Genomic DNA, 17,781 nt, shown 5'->3' with positions numbered 1-17,781 from the left:
CACTACCAAAAGTGCAAAAAGGACTAAAAGCCAATTATGCAGCTTGCAACCTACTCGGTAACCACTAGAGGGGACTGCCACGCTTCATGGAGATATAGACAACAATATTGACAATAGGATCTTATATAGACTATTGGATCAGCTTCTGGTTGCAAGGTATACCCTTTTATGCTGGACAAAGACTTCTGTAAAGCTGGTAAAATGCATGCACGTGATCATGGAGGTAGTATAGATATTCCAAAACAAAGTCAGAAGTCCCACCACACAAGCATCCCTCAAGTTGTTCTCTAATTATGGCCCACCTATTCCTCAGCCTAATATTTTTAGATAAGCTAGTTTCACATGCATGCTCACAAACACATTTCTAGGCAAAGAAACGTAGTCCAATAAAGACATCTCAAGTTTGGATTGGAAGGTTTGCACTGACCAAGCTGCGCCCAGAGCGGACTGTAAGGATGAGATTTTGCTAGCCTGTTCACAGACGGAGAAGCGTGTTTCTCAGAAAAGGCCATGATGGGGAGATGGTCGATGGGCATCACTGTAGGGACCCAGGCCAGGTGATGGGTCAGCACTGCTGTTAGAAGTGCAGCTAAGAACCTAGAGAGACAAGAATCAGAAAGAGGACAATCAGCATTGCAATCAACTCGCACTTTCCACATAGGGGAGCAGAGCGAGGCAGGAGGAAAAGGCAACTTACTGGTTTTTGCTGGTTTGTTCTATCAGAACAGTGAATTCCTTGAGAAAGTGCTGGCATAATGGGTTCTTTTCTGAAGCACCAGACATCATGGTAAGCCACACAGGTTCTGCAATCCTTGGAACTGAATACAAGTTCCAGATTGTAACTCTACCAAAAGGAAAGAACCCCAGAAGAAATCCATTACCTAAAAAAGTGCAAATTATTCAAAGCACAAAACCTCTTTCACAGAACCTCAGCTTACAAAGCCAATCTACTAATCCCGCTTCCCCAGTCCCATTGCAGTGGACCCAGAAATTACTGGATCAGCAACTCATATCCTGCTTGTGGGTTTCCCGTGGGCAGCTGGTTGGCCACTGTGTGAACAGTATGCTGGACTAGATGGACCCTTGGTCTGATCTAGCACAGATCTTTTTATATCCTAAATGTAAGAAAAGCAATACAGGTAGGTGAAGAACAGGGGTGCACAGGATCCTTTCTTCACTGCATAGGCAAGCCATGCTAAGCTTCCCCTGACCTGGTTTGCAGGATCACCAAGGGTTAAACAAGCATATTAGTACACATTTTTCAAGTGCATTTTTCAAATATATGAATGCTGTCGGGGGAAAAAAAAGTTTTGGGGTCCACAAATCACACTGCAAGCTTGGGAATGTATGGACTTTGACTGCCGATTGCATCTGTGTTCAGTCTGGAAGGGGTGAACTGAGAGTAAAGTTTCCCTTAGCCTCAAGGGAGTACAGTTGAGGCACCACTGAAATCCATATGGTTTGTACCCTACATGTTGACATAGGACACACGTTAACCAAGACAATGTGGTTGTATTACTTTTAAAGTCAGGAACCATAACCACACACAGAACCGCAACACAGGACCTCTGTTCAGATGTCATGTGATCCTTCCCGATGCCTTCAGGTATGTCTGACCATCACTCTTTCAGTATGAACTTTCTGAGAGACCCCCTTTACAACTGTACACATAGAGGAAATGTTCTGTGTGATTTGGAGCCATGCAGGGGTCTCTTTCAGATCTTACATTATTAAACACATGAAGGTTGGGGCACATGCAAACCGCCCATACCCCACGCCTGCCCCATATGTTTACATTACGTTGGAATAGAGCTGGGATCTTTGTGGAAAACTTCAGGAAAGGTTCATGAACAAGAGCAATAGACTCAAGAGCAAAATGACAAAATAAATACTATACAATACTCTGAAGTAAGCATCATTCTCTTGTCAACATCCCCATACACTGCTCGTCTAAAGAGACATACAAAATTAAGTGCATTAGCCATTCAGTGGATCAGGGTCCTGTTCTCAAAAACACAGCCGGGTCCATTTCTACACCATCTCTTGGTCCCCTGGGCTGTCAAAAAGCAGCAAGTCATAAGACACAGTTGTGAAGGGCACATTTATGTTGTGTGTTTCATCTCTGAGTCATGTGCTCTTTTATATAATCCCTACCCACCCTCTGCATCTTGGCTTTGGCCCCTGTCAGGTGCTTAAATAATGAGCTGAAATATGATCAGATGATCAAACCCACACAGAAGCCAGACTGAAGCATGAAATCCTTATCCAACACTTATACTTTCCAAACTTTAGTAGCTTCCCTCATTTCACCATTGGGGATGTTTTATATATATCATGGCATTAATGGGTTAACAGGAAAAGCCACCACAACTCATTGCCATTAAACTATCCTTAACACGACTTTGAAGAACTTAGAACTAAATTTCCAGTCACAGGTCCTAACAGTTTCAGTCTTATGAGCATCGGTAATCATTCATCTCTGTGACCAAGATGCTTTAGCAAAAGGTCCAGAATAAATAATGGCAGGAGAAATCATTGATACTAATGTGGACACCCAAGACGGGAAGGTCATGGCAGAGAGGTCAGACTAAATACGATCCCTGGGGAAGGAAACGGCAACCCACCCCAGTATTCTTGCCATGAAAACTAAATGGATCAGTACAACCAGAGATATGTCGGTATAGCATCGGAAGATGGGACTCCCAGGTCGGAAGATGGTCAAAATGCTACTGGGGAGGAACAGAGGATAAGTTCAACTAGCCCCAGATGTGATGACGCAGCTAGCTCAAAGCCAAAAGGATGGCTAGCAGCCGATGGTGCTGGTGGTGAACGATGAATCCGATGTTCTAAAGATCAACTTTATCCGATGTTCTAAAGATCAATAACAAGGCAGCAGGAGATGGCGGTATCCCAGCTGAACTGTTTAAAATCTTGCAAGATGATGCTGTCAAGGTGATGCATGCCATATGCCAGCAAATTTGGAAAACACAAGAAGGGCCAAGAGATTGGAAAAAATCAACTTATATCCCCATACCAAAAAAAGGAAGCACCAAAGAATGTTCAAACTATCGAACAGTAGCACTTATTTCACATGCCAGTAAGGTAATGCTCAAGATCTTGCAAGGTAGACTCCAGCAATTCATGGAACGAGAACTGCCAGATGTACAAGCTGGGTTTCGAAAAGGCAGAGGAACTAGAGACCAAATTGCCAATATCCGCTGGATAATGGAGAAAGCCAGGGAGTTTCAGAAAAACATCTATTTCTGTTTTATTGACTATTCTAAAGCCTTTGACTGTGTGGATCATAACAAATTGTGGCAAGTTCTTGGTGGGATGGGGATACCAAGTCATCTCGTCTGCCTCCTGAGGAATCTGTATAATGACCAAGTAGCAACGGTAAGAACAGACCACGGAACAACGGACTGGATTAAGATTTGGAAAGGAGTACGGCAGGGTTGCATACTCTCACCCTACCTATTCAACCTGTACGCAGAACACATCATGCGACGTGCTGGGCTTGATGAAGCCAAGGCTGGAGTTAAAATCGCTGGAAGAAACATTAAAAATCTCAGATATGCAGATGATACCACTTTGATGGCTGAAAGCGAGGAGGAGCTCAGGAACCTCATGACGAAGGTGAAAGAAGAAAGTGCAAAAGCTGGGTTGCAGTTCAACCTCAAAAAAAACTAAGATTATGGCAACCAGCTTGATTGATAACTGGCAAATAGAGGGAGAAAACATGGAGGCAGTGACAGACTTTGTCTTTCTAGGCGCAAAGATTACTGCAGACGCTGACTGCAGCCAGGAAATCAGCAGACATTTACTTCTTGGGAGGACAGCAATGACAAATCTTGATAAAATAGTGAAGAGCAGAGACATCACACTGACAACAAAGGTCCACATAGTTCAAGCAATGGTATTCCCCGTAGTAACCTATGGCTGTGAGAGCTGGACCATAAGGAAGGCTGAGCGAAGGAAGATAGATGCTTTTGAACTGTGGTGCTGGAGGAAAATTCTGAGAGTGCCTTGGACTGCAAGAAGATCAAACCAGTCCATACTCCAGGAAATAAAGCCAGACTGTCAGGGTGGACACTGAGCCCATAGAATACCAGAGTAGTTCTGATTCTGAGGAAGAGGAGCCGCTCCTGGGAGAGGAGCACGCTAATCTTTCCCAGGGCCAACAGCAGACAGAGATTCCCCCGACCAGCATTCCTAGCTTAGATAGCAGTCCTGGGAGTGACAGAGGAGGGACTCTCCCTAGCCCATAAGTTCAGGGTCTGCCAGTGATTCCCTTTCAAACGGGGACCAACTGTTCCAACTTAGGGCATAGGTACTCTGCTGATCATATCTAGTTGCTAACAGTAGAGTTGTTAAGTTGTAAAAGAGGAATAAAGCTTTGAAAAGAATCCCTTTGTCTGTGTCTGGACTTGGCTACTAGATTAGACTGAGAGAGGCCTCCAAGGAGCCCTTGACAGCGACTGCTCACTTGAGCGAATGATATTAAAGGCAAAACTGAAGTACTTTGGCCACATAATGAGAAGACAGGATACCCTGGAGAAGATGCTGATGCTGGGGAAAGTGGAAGGCAAAAGGAAGAGGGACCGACCAAGGGCAAGATGGATGGATGATATTCTGGAGGTGACGGACTCGACCTTGGGGGAGCTGGGGGTGGCGACGGCCGACAGGAAGCTCTGGCGTGGGCTGGTCCATGAAGTCACGGAGAGTCGGAAGCGACTGACCGAATAAACAACAACAACTTGATAATGGAGAATCCTTGCATAAAAAGCCAAAGAAACTCATTTTAAAAACAGCTGATTTAGGGCTCAGCCCTAAAGTTGTTCCCAAATTAATTTGCACATATTACATAAAAAGTCATAAATGAGATTAGAAATGAAGACCTGGTCTACACATGGAGCAGAAGGGCTCCATAAAGTGGGTAAATGGGGATTTCTACTATAGGTGGAGGCTTACATTTTTGAACTGGAGCCTTTTTGTATAGAGTGGAATGCAAAAGGGATACCAACACCCCGCAAACTAGCTGTCCAAAGTGGACACCACCACCTACCACCTCATTCTGCTGCACGTGTAGATCAGGCTGAAATACTCATTTGGAAAGTCAGATTGCAGACCATTGCTTATAACAACACAATTGCTACCATGAGCTATTTTGATTGTCCTGAAGACTCATCATATAACTGTGTAACTTATTAAGCGGTGGGGGTGGGGAGAGAAATGAAGACTGGGAAACCTGTTCCTTATAAACTATGTTGCAAGGGGCAAATTTAACTGATGCATCACCTTTGTCTTTATAGCTGCACTGAGAATAGTGGCTTTTCAAAAGATCTTCTACTGACATTTGCATGATGGATATAGGCCACATCATAAGCTGGGATTTGTCACTACTGCTGCATTCTGCTTCCTACTTAACTCTGCAAAAGCTCAGAATTGATTGAAGATGCGCAAACTTTTCTTCAACTGTTCTAGACAAAAGTCTCATATTGGCTCTCTTCCAGAATCTACTTTAAAAAATGGAGTATCTGTGCCATTGCACCTGCATACCCATTATTTAGCATGAGGGGATACGGTTGTACAGCTGCAATTTGCAAATTCAGCATCCTTTAAGAAGAAATGCAAATCCACTTCAATGAGAAGAAAGCAAGTGTGTAAGGGAAACTCAGGAAGATTAGCACAGCAGGGACAAAACTAAAATACACCAGGACCTAAATAGTAAGGAAAAATACAAACCAGTTGGTTGCCTGTCCTTGTATAATTCCATACAGCAGTAACTTACCTAAATTCATCCAGGGCATCCATGACACGGCTGATGTAAACTTGCACTCTTTGGCTAGTTTCTGCTATTTTTCTACAGGAGACCATTGCCTTGGAGAAAAAGTAATTGTAGTGAGTTTAAAAAGACAGACTACAGGTGATTTTTTCCCAGAGATTTACTGAAAAAGCTTTCGAAAAAGGCAAGCACTGGAACCAAGCTTGGAAGCTGGCTCTTTCTATCCTCCTGTACCTGAGCTACACAGACAATGTTCTAAAGTGATAGATACATCAGGGAACTATATACCTGAAACACTTACAGCAGATTTTCCCCTGGTTTCTACCCATATTTCAGGGAACCATATAAAAAAGGATTTAAATACATTGCTTAAATAAATTGAAGCTGCAGCCATCTGTCAGGGATGCTCTGACCTGGATTCCTGTATCGAGGGTTGGACTCGATGGTCTTATAGGCCCCTTCCAACCCTGCTGTTCTATGATTCTATGGTTGGGGGAGGGGAAAGGCAACTTAAGTCTCAGGAGCAATGTTGATCCATAAATGTTTTGCTCCGTTCTTCCTTTAGAGCAGCTTTCAAACATCATTTGCTACACAAGGCTCATCTTCCAAGACCTTCAAGTTAGGCAAACCTACCTCCAATGTTCAGAATTAGGGTGATGCCATGGAGAAGACCTTGCAACTTCAAGTAGGAAACCCACAATTAAATGCTGTTTCAAGCCCCCTTAGGAAATGTCACTCATGTGTTCTACCAAAGTGTGAACAGAACCACTCCAACTATCCCAGGCCAATATCACACACTTCAGCTTCTTATCCCCCCGTGGCATCTGCAGATACAGTGCAAATGTCTGCAGTAGAGAAGCCTTTGCATTTACAGTTGTACGCACAAACAGCTGTACACATGTGATTTAGACCTCTGCTCATGCAGGGTTCCAGATTGCCTGGAAGGCTTTGTGTACACATGAAGGCTTCTCTGCTTCAGACATTGGCACTGTATGCACAGCCGCCAGGGAGCAGAGAAAGCCCGAGAGTGTGCAACACCTGGGGCAGGGCCAGCCGACTCCCCCATTGATACAACACATGAACAATACTTCTGAAGGGAGCTTCAGTCACCAAACAACTTGAGCACTCGCCTAATATATCATCTTTCATCCCAACCTGTCTCACAGGTGGTAATCCTCATAGCCATTAAGACCAATGGCTGTATAACAATAAAATTTTGTGATAGCGCAAATGTGTTCCATTGCCCTACCATTTCAATTGCACTCTTCAGCTTGCTCATATGTGATTCAAATAAGGGGAAGTGGGAGAAGAAGAACTCCTGGAAATCCCTCTGGGCCTCTTCCTTCTCAGGGAGGGTGAAAATGATACTGATGGCAATTTTCTTTCTTCGAATCATGGCAGGATTGAGACCACAGCTTTCATCTGCCATGCTGAATGTCTCTTCAGTTGACCTGCAAGGGAGGAATGTTGCAAGACAGCTACATGTGCATTAAATTAACAACATCCTTCAAGAAAGTTGTGTTGATATTAGCAATAGGTAGTACCCAATGATGTTAGTTTAACAAGCCCCATTCATTTCCATGGGTTTATTGAAATGAGCTAGCATTGGATACAGCCCTAGTTAAAACTAGGCCTCTATATCTACACACAAACACTAGGGATGGTGGAGAAATCTGCAACAGAACCAAATGAGTTTGGATGTTCGTGAGTCCGACCCATGGATTCTGCAGTGGACCAGCTTTCCCACGTTGGACGGATTTCACAGACTTATGGAACATTTTTCTAGCTTTCTCAAATTTTGCACAAATTTCACCATAGAGAAATACGCATAATTTAAAAATGGCCAAAAATGCACATTTTGCCATAGGCTAAAGTATGAAAATATGCATTTGGGGGAAATTTGTTCATTTTTGCATGTGAAAATTTGCACATATTCTCATTTGCACAAATTCAGAAACAAAAAAAATATCCAATTCCAGCAATGGGCGGACGACGGAACAAAAGGCGCCTGACAATCCGCAAAACACAGACGGAATGGATTTTACACAATCTGTACATCCCTAACACGCACGTACCACTTACTCAATTTACTCACAAGAAGCAGAACATTTTGAGATGCAGAACACCTTTCCCCGTGCCAACAGAGGTACTAAGGTGTGATAATATTTTGGTCAAAGTACTTATACCTAAAATGTACTTGACCTACTAGGCCTTTTGAGGATTTTTGTTTGCGTCCAATTGTTGCTATGTGCGTGTTTAACATTTGTAGCCTTTTGATGTGGTTTATGGATGATTACTTAAAGAAAGAAAACATCCTATAAATTTAAACCAACAGTCTGCACAAGTACATTACAGGGAGGTAATACCTATGAAACCTACCACCTAGGGATAATGCCGTTTTCCAAACTTGTTGTTTGACTTCGTATCCAACGACGCTGGTAGCTGCTGGAAGAGGAGCTTGGAGATGGTAGCGGAGTCATCAAAAGACTACTCAAAGATGCTGGCAAGAAAGCAGAAAGATGCCAGCATTTCTCAGGGTGTCACTTCAACAATGATTTCCTCTGCTCTCATGGGAGTTTGCACCCCACATCTGCTAAAGATATCTAACATACATTCTCTATTTTAGGGGAGTAGGCAGAAAGAGACCGACAGTTTCTCTCACATGCAATTACAATATGGAAGCACACAACAGACTGATAATTAGTCCACCATATTAAGACCACATTTGGTAGAAAAGGAATCCTACTTAACTATCTAGCAATGAAAGGGAACAGACTCCCCCCACCACTCCATCCTATTACTGTAGGATAAACATATAACCCTCTTCTGTATCAAATTTGACAAGTAATTATGTTTCCAGTTTTCGATCACACATAATGATAATAATAGTATTTATATGCCACTTTTCTACAGTAAACTGCACTCAAAGCACCTCACAACAGAGATTAACATAGAAAACATCTGAAAGAACAGGTTTTTTTTTTACAAAACATATCAATAAAAAGTTAAAATATAAAATACAATACATGTAAAAAAATTTCAGTATTACAATGCAAGAAACAGTAAGCAATATTAAAATAAACAGGTCAAAAAGAACAATAAATATAATCCACACTACTAGTATTGGTTTCATACACTCCAAAGGGACACAGCAGTCTGGTTATATAGAGAGTTCTGCAGGCTGGAGAGTTTTCATCAGGCTTGATGTCTCCCAGCTAGTTCCCTCATCTCTCATCTAGAAGAGACTGGCAACAGTAAAAGGGAAGAGCTGGGGATTGTAAAGATGGCAAGTCCTCTTCTCCAGATTTTCCAACTGCTAGCTATTTCAGATATTCCAACATATAGCAACCAAGAACTAAGTAAGTTAAACATGGTAGAATCATGATCTCTCTGAACAGACGTGGAAGGATCCAACAGAGTCCAGGCACTTGCATTACTTGACACTGCGCTAGTGGAAACCAACACTTGTGCAACGTCAATGGCGCCAGCTAGCACAATGGGTATCCTGGGAAATCTGCTGCACTAGCCAGCGCTATTGACATTGCACCAGTGTTGGTTTCCACTAGCGTAATATCAATAGCTCTAGCACTTGGAACTGTTGGAGCCTTTCTGTGATGTGCCACTGTCCAGAACACAGTGGCATGGCTTAAGAGGCTTACAATCTACATTAAAAATCAATGAAACCTAAACAGGACAAAGTCAGATGACGAGTACAAACAATGAGTTTTGTGAGGCAGGTAATAGTGAAGATGGTGGTAAAGAGGCCAGATGTCCTGTTTTTAAAAATCCTAGACAAACTGGTGAGCCAACACTCCCATTTCTGAATGCAATATAAGGATTCATAGGAGGAGTGTTCCAATTCCATATCAAGTGAAATCAAATCTGAATCTGTTGGATCACATTTTATTAAGATAAAGTTTATCACCTTTTGCCAATACAGCACGAAAGACCAAAGGAATAATTAGATACCTGATCGAGCAATGCCGCTGTCTCTGTCTTCATTCTGCCCCCTGCTAGGCATGTCAACGGGGGTGCTGTGTGCTGAATTAAAAAAATGTTGAAGATGAAACAGGTATCTTATTTATCATCCACTTTCAAAACCAAGCTTCACACCAGCAGTTTGGATTCAGGAGTGCCGTTTTCAAAAGCTCCAGAGTAATAGCTCAGGTTGATTTATTTGAAATAGCAAAAATATAAAAGAGTAAGTAATGAAAAACCACAACAGTAAGGAAAGTTACTTAGAAGGGTACTGCAGTGCCTTTTAAATATCCCATAGAGTTCTCTTAGCCAGACCTTATATCTGCAAATAATTGAAGGCCAAACCCCTTGCACTAGGGACCTCTTGCTCCCCGTAGCTCAGCACTATTTGTGCTCAGCTGGTTAACTTTCGCACTTGGCCCCACCTTTGGGGACATGAAAAAAGAGAGCACAAATGCAAGAGTATGTATTCCAATGCAGAACGCACTCCTGTACTCCACTATGTTTTCCCCCACGGGATCTCAAGCTCTTTTGCAGCAATGGCAGGCCACATGCACTGATAACTACTACTCACATTCAACCAGTGCCTAATTCAGGCTTCCCAACCTGATGTCCTCCAGATGTGTTGGACTGCAACTGGGAATTATGGGACTTACATGGCTGATTTAGCCTGGCCGTCCAAGCTATACAAATGCATTGCAAACTACAGCAGCAGATTGTACCCTCCAGATTTTATTTTCATGAAATGATCATTAAGAGAATGAGAACCCATTTTTGCAGTAGCGCTTCCCTCTCCATTAGGCACATTCCAGAACAACAAATGTCAACAGCTTTCAGTGCATATATACTTGGGGCTTTTTGAATGTTACAATATGGTGCAAGAAAGCAGAGCCCCTTGGGGAAGATATCAGGGTCACCTTTCGCCACAAGTTTTCAAAAAGTGCAATTTACGGGTGCATCTGCTTTTTAAAAATCACATATTGCAATGTGACAGGTGGAAAGAACTTGAGCTTCAAGTACTGAGCAGAGTTCGTGTGTGTGTGTGTGTGTGTGTGTGTGTGTGTGAGAGAGAGAAACCTTCTTAAAAACAAGAGGGGGTATCCTGCCTTTTAAAAGCCAAGAGCAACCGAGTTTGTACTACCTCTCTTAAATGGCTACTCTTAAAACACATACACCAAGCAGAGAAGGCACACATACACTGAAACAGCTCAGATGTTAAGACTCTTCATTCTGCTGCAGTGAAGGGGAGAGAAGCAGACACACTGATTTTGCATGAACCAAGTGCCAGGCTTAGTATACTTTAAGTTTGTTTTAACAATGCACTAGATCCTGAAAACTTATCAATACAGATCTTTCGTCTGCAAACTCCCAGTCCGAGTTTAGTTTGGTAGCATTGTCAGGTTGGAACACTGAGCGGGAGGAAAAAAGCCATTAGTTATTCCCCAAATGCTTCTAATAACTAGTTTCTATAGAAGTTGTAAGTGGAAGAACACCTTTGAATTTTAAAAAGTCTTGAGTCACTTCTTAAAAGACTAACACTATTATGGCATAAACTTTGGCTCCACTTTTCTTACGAACCAGTACAATTCTTCCATGAGCAGACAATGCTTTCTGCATGCAGAGGATAACCTTTGGATGTAACATGTCATTTTACATGTTGTAAAGTGACAACTCACATAGATGATAAACAACATACGGCTCCCAGATCCTTCACTAATGCTAGGCCAAGTGCAAGTTGTAACTCCATATATGAAGGTAAAATTCAGACAAGGGTAAGCCAACATTAAGCAAAGGAGATCACTTGATTAGAGCACATGCAAGATTTGTGACCCATGTGAGATTAATTCACATTCCCTTGATCAGATTGTAATTTATTCACTTCCAAAAGGTGATCACTTCAACTATAAAATTAACTTGAGCATATCCAGAAATATTTAGGCTACTTTAGCATTTCACCAGAGGAAGAAAAATCATTTCCCAGAGAGTGAGAAAACATACACACACCCCAGCAAAATATTAATCTGGAAAAACAACTCCTCTCAAAACTGGAAGGGCACACTTATCTGAGAATAAATATTGCACTAAAAAGTGCTACTAGTAGAAACATATGACAAAGAAGAGAGGATGTAGTTAATGCAGTTCAATGTTTTAGGAGGTCTCTTGTCGGATGCACAAAAAAAGAAATCAACGCCATCTTAGCCCATTCCATTTGTAGAGAGCAGTTATTGACCCCATGCCAAGAGATTTCCTAGGAAGCTAAGCATATGCATCTGGGCGCATCACACTGCGCTCAAAATTCCACACAAACCTGCAAAGAAAGAAGCACTCCGGATTAGCCGGAGGGGGCCCCCTTCAGGCACACCATGCAGCAGTTTGTTGCTGCACAGCTGTAATACACCTAAAGAGACCAACATGGGAAACATACAGAACAAAAATCAGATTAAACAGCAGTGTAAAAAGCAGACTAAAAGACATGGTCCATGCAAACACACAAGTCGAAATAGCTGGATATATTTACCTAGATTGCTTCCATTATGACAGGGGCCCAAACCATTCGAATTAGGGTTCAGCCTTGCTAAACTGGGATCTTGATTGATGTATTCAAAACTACCTTGCAAGCTTGAAAAGAAACATCCATCCAAGAGAGGTGACAAGAGGCAATTGAAATTTAAGTTGCTACTGAATACTCCCCCTGGCCCCACATCCTAATTGGCTAGAATATAAACTATCAACATTCATACAGAAAACAAGCATCTCCATCTATATAGTTGTAGTAACTATTTCTGATTTATAGAAGACGGCACCAGTTTTCTCCAAACAAGACAGAACTGCACAGGGATATATTTTTTAAAAAGTAAAAATCCAAGCAACAGCATTAACTTTCTGGGTATTTTAATGGCTATGCACACAGGAGTTTCCAATCCAAACTTAAAAGTTCCACATTTTGAGATTATGGGCACAATCCTATGCAAGTTTAGACAAAAAAAAATCCTGTAACTGCCAGCTTTCCCCAACCAACCATGTTGAGTTGTAGGACTTAAACTACGGCTTGTTGAGAAGACGAGTTGGGAGTGAATATACATATTAGTTCCCGTGAGCCTGCCCGCTCCCACCATAATAAACAAACCAGACACTCTGTCCCTGGGTTATTTATTGTGATGTCCAAAACCAGAAACGTAGACTGCTGGGGGACAAACAAGCCAGAGTTTGAACTGGGGATGTTGTAGGAATCTGGCTGGGGGGTGGAGCTCAACAAGCTTTCATCACCTTGGCCTCCTGGACTTCGGTTTATCTTCTGTTAGCTGGCTTGATTCAGTCTGCAGCGAGTGGAGCCAGCTAGCAGATTTTTGGTGTTTTTGAGTTTGCACAAGTTACGGGCGCAACATGAGCAAATCATGGCTGCAGTTTGCGTAGGTCACAGCAGTAATGTGTGCAAATTATGCAAATTTGCTCAAATTACGGGTGAGACAAAAACACACACATAAAAACTCCTGAGAATTCAGGGAAAACCCATCACTCAGCTCTCCAGTGCAAGCTGAGTCAGGTACGCTGTGGAAGTCTGGTGGGCCCCAAAAGACCAGCAACAGACATCCCTAGTCGAAACCCATGGTTAAACCCATGGGGGTGGGCAGGCAGCAGGAACCAGCACACACACTTGCTCCTTCTGATCATCTCAACAACTCACAGTGTGTTAACCGTGGGTTGTCACGATGTGTGAACTGGGTCCATACCTTGGCTCATCCATGGGAAACTACACATGAGACAAGGAAGCACAAGTGTGCTTGAGAGAAATATGACAAGTAGTTCTATTACTCACATATCGCGAGCCACAAATGAACCTTTCTTCAAGAAACAGGCCAGAAAGCTGTTGCCATCATTTCTGCATTGCTATTGCAGCAAGCACACTCCAGGGATCAGCAGCAGTATTCAGCAGACTGGCCTCTAGAATCCCGCCCTTGCAAACATTATTCCAGTACTCCTTCGAAGGATGGCAGGAGGAGAACAGAAAGAGCAGGAACAAACCAGGTCATACCCCGCTCCTCTTCCCTACGTAGTTACTGCAACCCTGAGCTGTAGTCATGATCCTTGTATACTGCTAGGCAGGTCACACATACTGAAGACTTCACACAACGAGGGGAGAGCAGGGATGTGCTTGTTGGTCCCATCATCACCTGCCGTCTTCCACATGTTGCACAGCAAGGTTTGCAGAAGTGAGCCTGCTGTACTTGTGTACGACTCTCTATGTAATTCAGAATCCTGATCCTGCAATGTGCTCAGTTTTTAGCCCTCCCAGCCATGACAGAGAGGATGGGGCCTGATAGCACGTCCTTGCTCTCCCCTCACATATTTCTAACCATGTCAAGGCTTTAATGTCTGACTAGAGCAGTAGATTATCTGTTATTAAGAGCACTGTGGCTATGGTCCAGCTTTTGCCTCCTCCTGAAAGTCCAGGGTCGATGTCTGTGCCCTAACCAGACAAAATCACTTCTAGTAGTCCATCTTTGGTTTAATCTTACTGAGGCAGGATTTTTTAAAAAAATGAACAACTGAGCTTAAGAAGGGGGAAACCTTGAAGAACTTGCAGTGAAGCAGAAAAGGAAGGCTGTCTTACCTATTTGTACTTCCACAGAAGCTTCCTACTCTGGCAGAGAATACTTTACTCATCATGAGCTGTGGAGGAGAGCTGGAAGGATAAAAAATAATACCGGTGATTCAGCAGCTCCAACAGCAATTCCACACTTTTGACAGGACAACAAGGATATAGAGACAGCAGCTCACCGTATATAGTGGATTTTCAGCGTAGAGCCTTTGTAACTCATCGCTACCGAACCAAACATCATCTCTCCCAACATGTTAACATCAGAAGCAGGTCTGGTGTACTACAGGTAAGAAAGGAAGAATACCAGTGCACTGAGTTATTCTCACAAAGTTAGCCATATTTTGCTTCTAAGGGTAGAATTTCAAATTTCACCTCTTGCCATGAACGCCTTATCTGGAAAACCATTCTCCCCTCCTTGCTCCCATCTGTAGTATCGGTGTTATACTTATCAAGCTTACAAGACAGTTGAATGGATAATGTATTTATTTTCAGCACACTAAAATATTTTCAGCATTTTCAGCACACTAAAGAGCTACGTGTTTATTATTGCTCTTATTTTATTATTATTGCTATTATTACTAGCACCTCCACTGCCAAGCTTTTATCAATGAAAGAAACTTCATCAATATACATGCTGCTTGGTGATCCCCATATCAGAGCCTTTGAGGAGGAACTTGAACAAATCACATGGCTTTTGCCAGCTGTCAGCAACAAACTCTACTCCCACCACATTCCCACATTATTTTGCTATGCGTAACAGGCAGCACTGAAAATCGTCCTTAGCTTCAAAGAGACGACAATGGCAATGGCCCTTACCACCTACTGTATACAAAGTAACAGAATAATGGTTTTCAAGTGTTACCAAAACACCACTTAAGTGTTGCAGCTTGAAGGGAACATGGGAAGGCAAGAAATTCCATACCAATTGTAGTTTGAAGAAGCAGTTGTATATACCACTACAAAATACAGAGATGCAGAACTAACATGCATGATGCCAGAGGTGGGCAACATGCAGCCCACCATGGCCATTTCTTCAATCTTCATCTAGTCCCTGCCGCCACCGCCACCCCCCAAAGCCCAGCAGACTGGGTCGTCCAACAGCCCACCAAAAAGCTCTTGGGTGGGTTGTTGGGAGCATGATTCCCAGTAGAACTGTTGGGGATTCCAGCAGCACGGCCATTTCTAGCAACAGTTGGGAGGTCTGTGGATCCTGCAGGTTCTGGGGTGGCCAATGCAGCCCCCAAACCCTGCAAAGTTGCCCACCCTTGAACTAAGCACTTCATACTCCCCTACACACCTCAGACAGCAGCTCTAGTGAGAACTGAGCAATTTACTTTTCAGTGCAGCAGAACTTGAAAAGCTATTTCTAACACAGTATGAAGTGATTGGATAGGAATTCAATATAAAAGTTGGCTTTCAGTTCATGTGACTTGGATGGGCATACGGATTCCACTTGGTATGTTTCGGTTACCTGATACTTTGGAATGTCTTCTCTGACATTTGGTCTGCCATCCATTGAAGGGCTATGGGGAGAAGTTGTATTGGACCCACTGCTTGCTTGGCAGCACATGCCACATGTCTTTCCAGAGGCATCCTGTAGGGTGAAATAAAATTAATGGCAATGTAGAATCCCCATAATTTCTAGGTGATTCTGTAACCTTAGCAGCATTTTACTGAATGCCACAATGCAAAATAATAATAAAAAATGCATCCTAGCAAAGGGCACTATCTCCATGTTAAAATGGACAGCTTGCACTTTTTGTCATTGTTGAAACAGTTTCAGGCAAGCAGAATATGAACTGGTCCTTACTGGTTTCACCCTCCTCAAAGCAACTAAGCACTTTCGTTGCAAACAGATGCTAAACCTTTCCTATTTTCTACTTACTAACTAATCCTAAGTTCTCAAAACTAACTCTGTGCGCGTTTGAAAATGGTTTCTTCAAACAAGGTCTTGGACCTTTGGATTGTTTACAAATTGCTCCATCTCCCTTGTGTTTGCCTAGCTGTTCAACTCATGTGCCCAGCTTTTTTTCACCTGGTAGCACAATGTAGGAAAATAACAAAAAGCAACTGTTTGTAGTGAGGGCGGGGAACTATTTGGTCTGTGGGCCAGATTGCCCTCATCCTGGACACCCCCCCCCCATGGAATGGATGACATATGAAGTTTATGGGGACATAAAGTAAGGTGGGAAATTACACCATGGAAGGAGCCACACAGGCCATTATGCTTTTCAATATGCAAAAGCTCATAAAATATTTCCGTTTTACGCTGGCCACTGGGATCTGTAGGGTTCAAAAGCTTCCTCTTCTAAAGCACTAGAGTCGGCCCAATAAAAAATGCTATTTAGACTGAGCATGCCTCTCTAAGCATGTCTGCTGCACTGGATCATGTGGAGAATTACAAAGATTAAACATAATCCAATTTTGAAAATCAATCCGGCGATGAGAGATGTAATTTATTGAGCAACCACATCAGGGACATACAGTGGCACCAGAAGAATGCAGACGGCTATCATTACTACCAGTGCAAGCTAAGAAAAAGCTTAGGGAGAGACCCACATAATCAGACCCCAAACACCCACTGTCCAGTGTTTTGATGGGCTCGAAAGCCGAATAATGAAAGTTTTACAAAATCCATACATTTGTGTCTATGAGACAACATCACTATTAGACACACACTTTGATGAACAAGAACAGTTTAATTGTGCCCAGAGAACAGCCTAGGATTTAAAAAGGAAAAGAGAAAGAAATAGAAAGCCAGTAATTTGGCCATTTCTTCTTTCATAATTACACACAACAACAGCCCTGCAGATGCTCTATACAATTAACAAGAGGAAGCAGCATTCTTGCTCACGCGGAAAGCCTCAAGGGAGAGAGGAGGTCTCCTCTTCAGACAGACAGCCTCCATTAATAGAGGGCAAGGGATGCAATGAAGGAGAGGGGCAGAGCTGGAGCATTCCCTCTCAACGTGTTTTTGCCCTATTCAGACACGGAATGCCTGAATAGGGCTTATGTCTATTGCAGCGAAAGACAACGGGTCGCTCTTTCAGCCTAACCTAACTCACAGTATGGTCGTAGCAATAGTAATTTGGGAGTGGGGCGGGGTCCACAAATTCATGAATACTCCCCTGAGCTCCTTGGAGGAAGAATAGGATAAAAATGAGGAAGCCAGCCAGCCATTTTAGTGACAAAAAAGCAACCCATCAGGCATGAATATAAAAGGAATCTTTCTTCTTCCCTCACTCACCCCCACCGCTTATCTGTCCGTGAAGCACATGGGCTCGTCCACATTTTACAACCTATTTAGATTCCTTTTGTGGAGATCTTGCTTAATATTACATTTATGGAAGGGTTGCTTCTTTAATCCCCAATGTGACTGTCATTAGGAAAAGAGGAAAAATGTTAGCTGTCATGTGCT

At 42.8% G+C, this 17,781-nt stretch overlaps 1 protein-coding gene across 3 annotated transcripts in view; it reads right to left on the bottom strand.

Moving 5' to 3' along the window:
• FNIP2 (folliculin interacting protein 2) overlaps positions 1–17,781 on the bottom strand; it is a 68,491-nt gene that overhangs the window by 15,047 nt on the left and 35,663 nt on the right. For 2 of the 3 annotated variants that reach the window (XM_084856357.1, XM_084856356.1), the window contains exons 3-13: positions 15,835–15,957; positions 14,543–14,643; positions 14,376–14,447; positions 12,282–12,382; positions 12,072–12,161; positions 9,755–9,826; positions 8,165–8,285; positions 7,035–7,236; positions 5,792–5,880; positions 698–844; positions 428–597 (exon numbers count right to left, since the gene is read on the bottom strand). In XM_084856357.1, the coding sequence (XP_084712483.1) occupies positions 428–597; positions 698–844; positions 5,792–5,880; positions 7,035–7,236; positions 8,165–8,285; positions 9,755–9,826; positions 12,072–12,161; positions 12,282–12,382; positions 14,376–14,447; positions 14,543–14,643; positions 15,835–15,957 (1,288 nt within the window). The remainder of the gene's footprint in view (positions 1–427; positions 598–697; positions 845–5,791; positions 5,881–7,034; positions 7,237–8,164; positions 8,286–9,754; positions 9,827–12,071; positions 12,162–12,281; positions 12,383–14,375; positions 14,448–14,542; positions 14,644–15,834; positions 15,958–17,781) is intronic. The other variant, XM_084856358.1, reaches the window with a different exon arrangement.

This window comes from Heloderma suspectum, chromosome 5 (genome assembly GCF_057233095.1).
Source record: "Heloderma suspectum isolate Gila_16-S chromosome 5, 16-S_ref, whole genome shotgun sequence".
Classification (NCBI taxonomy): Eukaryota; Metazoa; Chordata; class Lepidosauria; order Squamata; family Helodermatidae; genus Heloderma; species Heloderma suspectum.
Note: the sequence above shows the minus strand (reverse complement) of the source record. Positions and strands in the feature narration are given on the sequence as shown.